Source organism: Otolemur garnettii, unplaced genomic scaffold, assembly GCF_000181295.1.
Source record: "Otolemur garnettii isolate 467f Iridium unplaced genomic scaffold, OtoGar3 scaffold00091, whole genome shotgun sequence".
In the NCBI taxonomy this organism is placed as follows: Eukaryota; Metazoa; Chordata; class Mammalia; order Primates; family Galagidae; genus Otolemur; species Otolemur garnettii.
In genome coordinates, this window is record NW_003852486.1 from 7,352,362 (window position 1) to 7,363,910 (window position 11,549).

Below are 11,549 nucleotides of genomic sequence, written 5' to 3' on the forward strand. Positions count from 1 at the left end.
GGTCTCATCATAACTGCTGTGCTGAGGCCAGATTCCCATGGTGGTGTGCGTGTGTGTCTACTAACCAGGGCCTCCATACCCACAGCATTGCCAAAGTCCCAGTGGGGTTGTCCTGCACTGCTGCCTGGTCCTCACCTTCTGGGACATGTGTATATATATCTCCTTACGATCCACAGGTCCCTGAGTACTGACTGTCACAGGCTGCTGCGTCTTTCCCGTTGACTCATGTTGGGTTCCTCCAGTGAAAATTTTACTTAGAGAAATGCTGCCTCCAAAGCACTTGTCTGCCACCAAACCTAAGAAGTCCTGGGCCCCAAATCTGTATGAGCTAGACAATGACTTGACTAAAGAGCCGGATGTCATCATAGGAGAAGGCCCAACTGACTCTGAGTTCTTTCATCAGAGGTTTCGGAACTTAATCTATGTGGAATTTGTTGGGCCTCAGAAGACCCTGATCAAACTCCGAAACCTCTGCCTCAATTGGTTGCAGCCGGAGACTCGCACCAAGGAGGAGATCATCGAACTCTTGGTCCTTGAGCAGTTCCTGACCATCATCCCTGACAAGCTCAAGCCTTGGGTGCGAGCAAAAAAGCCAGAGAACTGCGAGAAACTCGTCACTCTGCTGGAGAATTACAAGGAGATGTACCGGCCAGAAGGTGAGACTCTCCAGAGGAGGGATGGAGGTTGGCGTGGGCAGCAGACACTCCTGTGGGGTCTCAGCCTTGGCACTATGGACAGACATTGAGCTAGAGCCGCCTTGGTCATGGGGTGGGGTACAACACCATCTTGTACACTGTGGATGTTGAGCCACATTGTGGCCTTCTCCCTTCCACTGGATGTGACCACCAAACCATCTCCACACATGGCCAAGTGTCCCCTGGTAGCTGAGAACCATGGTGGTGATTCCATGACTCTGAGTCAGAGAAGGAGCGGAGCCACTTCCATGGAAGGAAGAGAACCTTTTCTGACCCAGGAAGTTGCCTGCTGGCTGCTCGTGTCTGAGGGAGGGAGACTTCTGGAGGGGTGGTTGCAGTCATGCTTTCCATCCAGTCTTTAAGTGGCAGGAGTAGTCAGAAGCCACTGATGGGTTTTGATCTGAGAAATGACAAGATCAGGTCACTCTGGCTGCTTGTGTATTTGAGGGGTGGAGGGAAACTGGTGTGACAATACAGGCTAGATGTGACAAAGGATTAAGTTGGTGTCTCATCCCCTCAGACGACACCAACAGTGACATGACCAGTGACGAGGACATGAGCCAAGATGGGGGAGAGACACCCCCACCTCGTGCAGGCCATTCTTTCAGCAGTGAGTAGCCAGCCCTCCCAGTTGCACCACCTGTGGGGGGGGCAAGGTCTCTGTGGAGATGACACGCTGTCCCTGGAGTGGTTGGCATCACTCACTGATGGGAGCAAATTAATGGATGACGTATGAGATACTTTTATATGTAAACAGATAGCAATAAATGGAACAAAATACAGGGTTTTATTAAGCATGAAAGTCTTCTCAGCTATTTGGAATTTGCAGCAGGCTGTGCCCCAAGCCTCCTGGGGGGCATTAAGGATACAGTGAACTTTTTCAAGGAGCATTACATTCAAGGAAAGTGTGGGCTTAGCTCTTCTAAGCTATTATGTGTGCTCTGAGATCAGCAGGAGCAGATACAGGGGTCTGCCACTGTCTGAGCATGGACTTAGTGCCTTGGGTTCTGGGAAACCAGCAGGGGTCCAGAGGGAGAGCTGGCCTTGACTGAGCTTTGGAACTTGCCTCAGAGCAAGCCCCATGGGATGATGCCCTGGAACCAAGTTGCAGGTTTGGGTAAGGATAGGGCCAGACTAAGCAGGGTTTGAATCTGTCTCCTGGAAGGAAGAGTAAGGAAGGGGTGGGCACAGCAGAGCCCCTTGTTCACACCTCTGATGTCTCATCTGCTCAGGTGACCAGGATCGTGACCAGAACTTGGATAGGAGGGGCCGAAGAAGAGATATGGGGCCGCGAGATCGCTGGTCATACAGCAGGAGCCCTAGAAGCAGTAAGTGTATACTGGCTGCGCTACAACCTATGCTATGTGCATGGTATGTGTGTGTGGCAGGGGACAGTGTGTTCTGATCCTGGCCCCCAGCTGCCCAAGGCTTCTGTTCCCAGTTAGCAGCTGCGCCTTCAGATCTTTACCCCACGCACCACTCAAGACCGTCCCACCATCTGCCCTGTGCATTCTTAAGCTGGCATGTTTTTAAAACTAGCAGTTTCTACATAAAAGACTGCAGTGCCAGAAAAATGTAAACCTAAGGCACAATGACCAACAGATACATTAAAACAGTGTTAACTGAGCAGGAGACCTTCCATAGCCTCCATAGGATTCCCTGGGACACATCATCCCCAGCACAGGCCAGGACTTTCTTGCTGCTGAGAGGAGGGCTTATTGTCAGAGTCCCTGCCATTGCAGGACACCACAGAGGGGAAGTGGGGTACCCACACAATTGTGATCAAGAAAAGATTATCAAGAGTCATATCTGTTCCTCTTCAAAACATCTGTGGAAAAAGAGAAAATAATTAAAAATTTTTTAAAAAGTGACATCTAGTGATGGCTCATGACACCTTAGGTACTATTCAGAGCAGTGACCCTATAGTATGGCACCACTGATGCCATCTCTGTGTCATATCACAGCTGAGGAGACCCAGCAACCAGAGGACAGGGCTGCTGGGTACCACGTCTAGATGCACACAGCTCAGGGTGTGGTCTGAGCTGCCTAGGGTTGGGATCAGAGTGATAAAGTGCTGTCCGTGGCCCGCCCTGCTTATAGGATGTTTATGGGGCTCTTCAGAGCCTGCCACAGAGTGCAGAGAGTCACACTTGTGCACACACTCACCCCTAGGTGGGTGCAGAGCTAGCTGGGACAGACCGGGGATCTGCTAGCTTAGGCTGGGCCTGACTCCTTCCTCATTTCTCTTCTCTTTCCAGGGCTGCCTCAACGTGATCTTTCCCTTCCTGTGATGGCAAAAACAACTTTTGAAATGGAAAGAGATGATGACAGGGACTCAATGGATTATGAGTCCCGATCTCAGGTATGCTTAGGTTTCCTCTTTCCAGAAAGGCCATCTTCATTTCATGGCAAAGATGCCTTTCTTTCCCCAGATGGTGTGTTCATCCACCCCCAGTTTCCTTTGAGAGTCCCTTTCACTCCCTGAGGAGCCTGGGCTCACCACTACAGGTGACAAGAGGCCCAGGTCTCTGATTCATCCATATAGTCAGAGACACTCTTGCCCCCCTAGTGTGTGTCCCTTGGTACGTTGGTCACATGAGCTGTTCACTTTGGGCTAGGACAGAGCAACTCTGGAGATGTTTTTGGTTCCCAGGAGGGAGCAAGGGAAGCCACAGGTCCACGGAGAAAACTGACCAGGGAGAGCAGAGGCTTTGGAGCTGATGAGAGCTGGATTTGAAGCCTGGCTCTGTCATCTGCTGGCTGCATGGCCTTGGGCCATTTACTCACCTAAGCTGAACCTCAGTTTCCTCATCTGTAAAATGGGCATGGCAATTTCTCCAGGGCTGCTGTGAGAAACCAGTGAGAGTCACTCACATGCACATATAAAGTGCCTACTTGGCATGTGGTGGGCACACCATCAGAGTTAATGCTATGGCAGGAGTGGGTGCACAGGCAGAGATTGTGAAGGGGAAAAGGACCTGGAATTGGAGACAGCCCTTAGAGGAGAGGGGTCACATAGACATGGTGGGATGTGAGGAGGGTTTGAGTACCAACTAGACTTTGAGGAAGAGGAGCTGGTGAGCTGAGCCGCCCCTTTCACAGAGACTGGGTCAAAGAGGAGGCCATGTCCTTGAGGGCAGAGCAATGACCAAGACAAGTGGGGCTCTGCCCCAAGAAACATTTGACATTCGCACACATAAATACTCACATAAATATGTATAACTGCTAATCATTCTCAGTGTGGTGAAGGAAAAATAGGATAACAAGGAATTCTAACAGGGTCTTGATTTACATTGAAGGAAAATGTCTTTGAGGCAGTAACACTTGACATGTCATAAGTGGAGGATGAGAAGGCCGGGCAAGGTGCTGAGGAGATGGGACCCAGGGCATCAGGAGGAGCACAGATCAGGCCCTGGGGCACCAAGGAGGAGGGTAGATAGGCAAGAGGCATGGGTGGGCCTGGTCACTGCTGTCCTGATAGCTGGACTTGGCCTTGTTTTGCTTTTTAAGTGCCCTTCTTTGACAACATGCAGAGTGGCAGCATAGTCCAGAATCTGGAGCCCATTGATTTCTATTGACTCAGTATAGTAGAAACAGCAGCATCAGTTGGTGTAAATTACACTCTGAATTACAAAAGAGAAAATCCTCTCATCCCTTAGCGTCATGTACAAATTTCTTAGTAGTTCATGTGAATAGGTCATGTTGTGCAATTAAATTGTGCCATCTTATTCTCAGCATAGTGGCTTTTCCAGGTGAACTTCATGGCAGCTGTGTACATGCAGATGCTCTTTGTCAATTTCAAGCACACAGTGAGCATCTTTTTTTTTTTTTTTTATTTGAGAAAGAGTTACATTTTTGAAGCTCTTCTTCGTTTCCTTGCCCTGTTTAATTTTTGTTGTTATGTTTTCTTTTTGATGTCTGGACACTGGCAGCTGGGTAAATAGGCTTTTCATTCAGACCCTGATGATTGTGTCTCTTCCTCTTTCTCAGTAGGTGATGCACCTTGGTCTGCAATCCCTCTTTTCTCACATTTTTCATGTTGTTATAACACTCATGCCTCTTCCTACCAGTAGAACTCCATTGAACTTAATACCAAAACTTCTATATTTTCTTTATAAAACACATCACATTGTAAAAAATCTTCACCCTTACAAGGCAGGTGGATGCTCTTCTCCCATTTTAGAGATGAAGACCCTGAGGCTCAGGGAGATTTCTGTTCCCCGAGGTTTCACAGTTCACAAATGATGTGACTCTCCTTTGACCCAGGGTTCTCTCCAGCTCCAAAGCCCCTGGGCTTCCCCCAGCACCATCTCCCTGTCCAATCTCTCTCTGGGCCTCCAGGACCATGACTCACCAAACCTAGTGATGTTTTAGTGTAGCCAGCTGGCCAAAAGCAAAGATGCTTTAAGATACTGAATAGAAAGATTTGTCTGAGTAATTTAGGGGATTCTCAAATTCCTTCTTAGGTAAATGTCCCCTAAAATAGCAAAGGCAATTATAAAATAAAGGCCCTCAGTGCTACCAGTTGCTCCTGGGTTATTTGGAAATTCTACAAACTGTAAGTGATGGCAGTGTAGCCCTGCTATGCAGTGGAGGAACAGGAAGGGAGCTTTAAGTCCTGAGCAGGTGTCTGCTGAGTATATCTCCTTTCTGTTCCCCAAGTACACTACCCATGCTTGAACTTAGCCCATTGGAGCTTTCCCACCAATCCCTTTCTGTTGTATCATAATCTCACCCACCATTTAAGCCCCTACCTAAAGCCCTCTGTAAAACCTTTGCTCACTGTTCAGGCCCACCCTGAACTATCCCTTTATAAAACTTTAGCACTTATTATCTATACCCCAATTTATTGTTTATTGTTCTCTAATTGTTTCATGAGTCTTTTCTCTCCAACCAAATTATAAGCTGCATGAGGGCAAGGAATATGTGTCATGCGTCTTTCGGATCTGCCTCAGAGTGTAGCACCAAGGTAGGTACGACGTAGGCCCCTAGTAACACTTGGCTTGGATCACTCAGAACCCCAAGTTCCGTGAGCACTTCCTATATAACTTCATATATGTAGCACCCATGTCGCCAACATTATTCTTCTCTCTTTGGATGTCCATGGGGACAGACTCCATTGAAAGATGTGTATTTGCTATTTTAGGATGCTGAATCGTACCAAAATGTCACAGACCCTGCTGAGGACAGGAAGCCTCACAACACAATCCAAGACAACATGGAGAACTACAGGAAGCTGCTCTCGCTAGGTAAGCAGCTCCCTGTCCAGTCGCTGGCACATTTTGTCACCTTGCTCTTTTCAAGCTGCAATCGCTAAGAGTCCATGTTAATATATTTGGACTTGAAGGGTAATAAGACACCTTTGAAAGATTTCAAACAGGGGAGTAAATGGTGAGATTTGTGTTTTTAAGAAATCCTTCTGCTTTTTGTGAAGAATATATTGTACAAGGGTGGAGGGGGCAACATGTTTGCTAGAGCGCTGGTGCTGGAAAGCTTCAACGTACATTAGAGTGGGACCCGCAGTTCTCGTGCAGACTCTTCCTGGAAGGCATCTAGCCCAAGTGGTGCTAGGCAGTGGGCTGGGTAGGTCTGTGAGGCCATGGGGCATCGAGGAGCTCCAGTGTTTGGAGAGCAGGTGGAGAGAGAACAGTCAAGAGGTAAGAGGAAGACCACGGAGGCCAGTGAAAAAGAGGATATCAAGACTTAAGAGTTGTTTACGAGAAAGTGAAGACTAAAAAAGGATGCACTGAATTCAGGCACACAGGGTATTTTTACAAATTTCTGGGTGGAGTGAGAAGAATTAATTAAAATGCAGATTAGAATGTGTTAAGGAATGGATGGTAGGGAAATGAGACAGCAAGTGAAAGACATCCAAAGAATCGGATATGAGCCACTTCATGTTTAGTGACACAGAGAAAGACGGAGATCAGTGTATGATGATGAGTCTTGGTCCTCAACTCAAATTTGAGCCGTCGTATTGTTCTTATGACCAGGGGTGCAGCTTGCTGAAGATGATGGCCACTCCCACATGACACAGGGCCACTCCTCAAGGTCCAAGAGAAGTGCCTACCCAAGCACCAGTCGAGGTAAGCAGCAGGCAGACCCTACAGAGAAGCCACACAATCAATGAGATGCCTATTGCGAAAACTTCTACACTTTCCATTCCTACATATGAGAGAAAGGTGCTCTCCTCCAAGTCCCACTGTCATTTTATACAAGTACAAGGACTAGGGAGTATTTATATTGGGGTTTCTTTCCAGGTCTGAAAACTATGCCTGATGCCAAAAAGTCAGCCCACCGGCGGGGAATTTGTGAAGATGAATCTTCCCATGGGGTGATAATGGACAAATTCGTCACTGATGTGTCACGCAGCTCCAAATCAGGAAGAACAAGGGAGGCAAGCGATCAGCCGCAGAGGTTCCCCAGAACATCAGATGATAACTGGAAGGATGTTTCGTTAAACAAGAGGGATTCAGTGATCCAGGAGAGGGCTTGTGAAAGGAATGCGTTCAGGGGAGGCTCTAGGTTTAACTCAGATCTTGCTTCCAGAAAGAGAGTTCTTGAAAGAAAGAGGCGCTATCATTTTGACACAGATGGGAATAATTCAACCCATGATCAGAGAGGCTGTGCCAGAAAGAAGCCCTTTGAATGTAGTAGTGAAATGAGAAAAGCCATGAGCATGAGCAGTCTGAGCAGCCTGAGCGCCCCCTCTTTCACCGACTCGCAGCCAGTTGTTAATTTTGGGGATATGCCATATGTGTGTGATGAGTGTGGGAGGTCATTCAGTGTCATCTCAGAGTTTGTTGAGCACCAGATCATGCATACGCGGGAGAACCTCTATGAGTATGGCGAGTCCTTTATCCGCAGTGTGGCTGTCAGTGAGGTTCAGAAAAGTCAGACTGGAGGGAAACATTTTGAGTGTAAGGAGTGCGGGGAAACCTTTAATAAGAGCGCCGCCTTGGCTGAACACCGGAAAATTCATGCTAGAGAATATCTCATGGAATGTAAGGATGAGGAGTATGAGGAGACCTTCATGCCTAGCCCAACCTTCACTGAGCTTCAGAAGATATATGGCAAAGATAAATTCTATCGGTGCAGGGTGTGTAAGGAAACCTTCCTTCATAGTTCTGCCCTGATTGAGCACCAGAAAATCCACTTTGGTGATGACAAAGATAATGAGCGCCAGCGTGAACGGGAGCGCCAGCGGGAGCGGGAGCGCCAGCGGGAGCGGGAGCGCCAGCGGGAACGGGAGCGCCAGCGGGAACGGGAGCGCCAGCGGGAACGGGAGCGCCAGCGTGAACGTGAACGTGAGCGCGAGTGTGAGCAAGCCTTTATGCCTAGCTCAACCTTCAGCGAATTTCAGAAAATGTATGGTAAAGAGAAAGTCTATGAATGTAAGGTGTGTGGGGAGACCTTCCTTCACAGCTCATCCCTGAAAGAACATCAGAAAATCCATGCTAGAGGAAACCCATTTGAAAATAAGGGTAAAGTGTGTGAGGAAACCTTTATTCCTGGTCAGTCCCTAAAAAGGCGTCAGAAAACTTACCCTAAGGAGAAGCTCTACAACTTTGATGATGGCAGGGATGCTTTTATGCAAAGCTCAGACATCAATGAGCATCAGAAAACTCATCCTCGAAAGAACCTCTTTGAAGGCAGAGGATACGAGAAATCTGTCATTCACAGTGTACCCTTCACTGAATCTCAGAAGAGTCATACTATAACAAGACCACCTGAAAATGAGGAGGAGGAGAGGGCATTCACCATCAGCTCTAACCCTAATAAAAACCAGAATTTTCTCATCAAAGAAAATGTCTATGAGGGGAGACCACAGGAGAGATCTGTTATTCATAGCTTAGCCTCTGCTGAAGCTCAGAATAGTCACAGCGCAGCAGGGCCCTTTAAACTCAAAGTGATTGCAGAATCTACCATTCAGAGCTCTGATGTTATTAACTATCAGAAAGTCTGTGCTGGAGGAAATACCTGTGAAGGAATGGAATACAAGAAGTCCGTTGTTCATAGCTTGGCAGCTTCCAAACCTCTGAAAATTCACAATGGAAATGAACTGGTTGAATGTAATGAGAAGGGAGAATCCTCCACTTATATTTCAGACCTTAATAAGCAACAGAAGATTCCTGCCAGAGAGAAGCCTTATGAAGGGGGTAAGAATAACAGCCATGAGGACTCTGTTATCCAGAGTGTATCTCATGCCAAACCTCAGAAAAGTCTCACTGGAGAGGGATCTGGTGAATTGAAGAAGGATGGTGAATTCTCTGTTCCCAGCTCAAATGTCCGTGAATACCAGAAGGCTCGTGCTAAAAAGAAGTACATTGAGCGTAGGGGCAAGGAAACCTCTGTAATTCACCCTCTACCTTTTGGTGAACGATACACAGTTCACCACAGAGAGAAGGTCTATGAATGTCAGGAGTGTGGAGAGTCCTTTGCATATAGCTATGACCTCATTGAACACCAGAAGATTCATGATAGAGAGAAGCCCTCTGGAAGCAGAAACTATGAGCATTCTGTCATTCACAGCTTGGCTCCTACTGACCCTCAGACAAGTTATGCCCAAGAGCAATATATAAAAGAACAGGCACGTATCAGATATAACGAGTTCAGGCAATGGTTTGCCACCAGCGAAGACCACAACACACATCAGAAAAACTATACTCAAGAGAAGTCCCAGGGCGAGGACACCCATGGTGAGATGACTCATGGTGAAGAGATGCATGGTGAGACGACTAATGGCAAGGAGACTCATGAAGAGGAGACCCCTGGTGAGATGACTCATGGTGAGGAGACCCATGATGAGATGACTCATGGCAAGGAGACCCATGGTGAGGAGGCCCATGGTGAGATGAATCATGGTGAGGAGACCCAGGACAAGGAGACCCAGGATGAGGAGATGGTTGAAGACTCTGTCATTCAGGGTTCAGACATGGATGAATCTCAGAAGGAAGACCCGGATGACACAATCTATGAATGTCAGGACTGTGGGCTGGGCTTTGTGGATCTCACAGACCTCACAGACCACCAGAAAGTCCACAGCAGGAAGTGCCTCGTTGATAGCCGTGAGTACACGCATTCTGTAATTCACACCCATTCTATCAGCGACTATCAGAGAGAATACACTGGTGAGCAGCTGTATGAATGCCCAAAGTGTGGGGAATCTTTTATTCATAGCTCATTCCTTTTTGAGCATCAGAGAATTCATGAACAAGACCAGTTGTATTCCATGAAGGCGTGTGATGATGGTTTTATTGCCCTTTTGCCCACGAAGCCACGGAGGAATCGTGCTGCAGAAAGGAATCCTGCACTTGCTGGGTCAGCCATCCGATGCCTTCTATGTGGACAAGGCTTCATTCACAGCTCCGCCCTTAATGAGCATATGAGACTTCACAGGGAAGATGAGTTACTGGAGCAGAGCCAGATGGTTGAGGAAGCTATCATTCCAGGCTTAGCCCTCACTGAGTATCAGAGAAGCCAAACTGAAGAGAGACTCTTTGAATGTGCAGTCTGTGGAGAATCCTTCGTTGAGGCTGCAGAACTTGCAGATCATATAAGTGTTCATAAGAATGAACCCTATGAGTATGGGCCTTCCTATACTCATACCTCATTTCTTATTGAGCCCCTCAAAGGAGCTATACCATTCTATGAGTGCAAGGATTGTGGCAAGTCCTTTATTCATACCACAGTCCTCACTAAGCATAAGGAGCTTCATCTTGAAGAAGAAGAAGATGAAGAAGAAGTAGCAGCAGCTCAGGAGGTTGAAGCCAATGTCCTTGTTCCACAAGTTTTGCGCATTCAGGGGTCAAATGCAGAGGCTGCTGAACCAGAGGTGGAGGCTGCTGAGCCAGAGATGGAAGCTGCCGAGCCAGAGGTGGAGGCTGCTGAGCCTGATGGAGAGGCCGAAGGGCCAGATGGAGAGGCTGCAGAGCCAAGTGGAGAGGCCGAGCAACCAAATGCAGAGGCTGAACAACCAATTGGAGATGCTGATGAACCGGATGGCGCAGGGATTGAAGACCCAGAAGAAAGAGCTGAAGAGCCAGAGGGAAAAGCTGAAGAACCAGAGGGAGATGCCGATGAACCTGATGGCGCAGGGATTGAAGACCCAGAAGAAGAAGATGAAGAAGAAGAGATTGAGGTGGAAGAACCATACTATGACTGCCATGAATGCCCAGAAACATTTAGTTCCAGTGCCGCCTTCGGTGAGCACCTGAAAACCCATGCCAGCATGATCATCTTTGAGCCTGCCAATGCCTTTGGTGAGTGCTCAGGCTACATCGAACGTGCCAGCACCAGCACTGGTGGTGCCGACCAGGCTGATGAGAAGTACTTCAAATGTGATGTCTGCGGGCAGCTCTTCAGTGACCTCCTGTCCCTTGCCAGACACCAGAATACTCATACTGGCTGAGAGCAGGGGAGTACAGGTTAGAAAGCCTTCCCCTCGGACTTGACTCTTAACCAAACTACAGAAAATACAGACCAACCTTTGATAGTGCCAGTAGCAAACTTAACCTTAACATGTACACATCCGACTTAAAATCCAACAGCTCAGACTGAGAAGAGACTGGATGTAGATACCTTTTCAGTATTAGTCTCCCCATCAGACATCACTGTCTGCATGGGGGACAGCCACAGCAAACACCTGACCTTTCATCCAAATAACCAGAGTAAGGGAAAAACCCGCAAAGTATTCAAGTCTACAAAGATTACCCCAATCAGTTGTAAATGACACTCCTATACACTATATGTGCTATTTCCTGACATGTATATATAATAGCAAATCATAGCAAAACAGTGATCACATATATTTGGATTTAATGTGATATCAGTGACAGTTTACTGTGCTGAGGT

The 11,549-nt window shown here is 47.6% G+C and overlaps 1 protein-coding gene across 2 annotated transcripts; it reads left to right on the forward strand.

Moving 5' to 3' along the window:
• The first annotated feature begins 262 nt into the window (after positions 1-262).
• Positions 263-11,263, forward strand: PEG3 (paternally expressed 3). 2 transcript variants are annotated; one of them, XM_012808670.1, is made up of 9 exons: positions 263-656; positions 1,216-1,305; positions 1,928-2,023; positions 2,954-3,057; positions 5,842-5,944; positions 6,689-6,781; positions 6,956-7,912; positions 8,024-9,449; positions 9,600-11,263. In XM_012808670.1, the coding sequence occupies exons 1-9, from the start codon at positions 263-265 to the stop codon at positions 11,104-11,106; spliced, it is 4,770 nt and encodes a 1,589-aa protein (XP_012664124.1). In that variant the 3' UTR covers positions 11,107-11,263. The 2 variants fall into 2 exon arrangements, with proteins under 2 accessions (XP_012664124.1, XP_012664125.1); XM_012808671.1 differs by having other exon boundaries at positions 1,216-1,302.
• Positions 11,264-11,549: the final 286 nt, after the last annotated feature.

Coding starts and splice junctions, on each gene's coding strand:
- PEG3 (XM_012808670.1), top strand. CDS start 263: ATGCTGCCTCCAAAGCACTTGTCTGCCACCAAACCTAAGAAGTCCTGG. Junction 3,058..5,841: donor ATTATGAGTCCCGATCTCAG/GTATGCTTAGGT, acceptor TTGCTATTTTAG/GATGCTGAATCGTACCAAAA. Junction 9,450..9,599: donor ACGACTAATGGCAAGGAGAC/TCATGAAGAGGA, acceptor GGATGAGGAGAT/GGTTGAAGACTCTGTCATTC.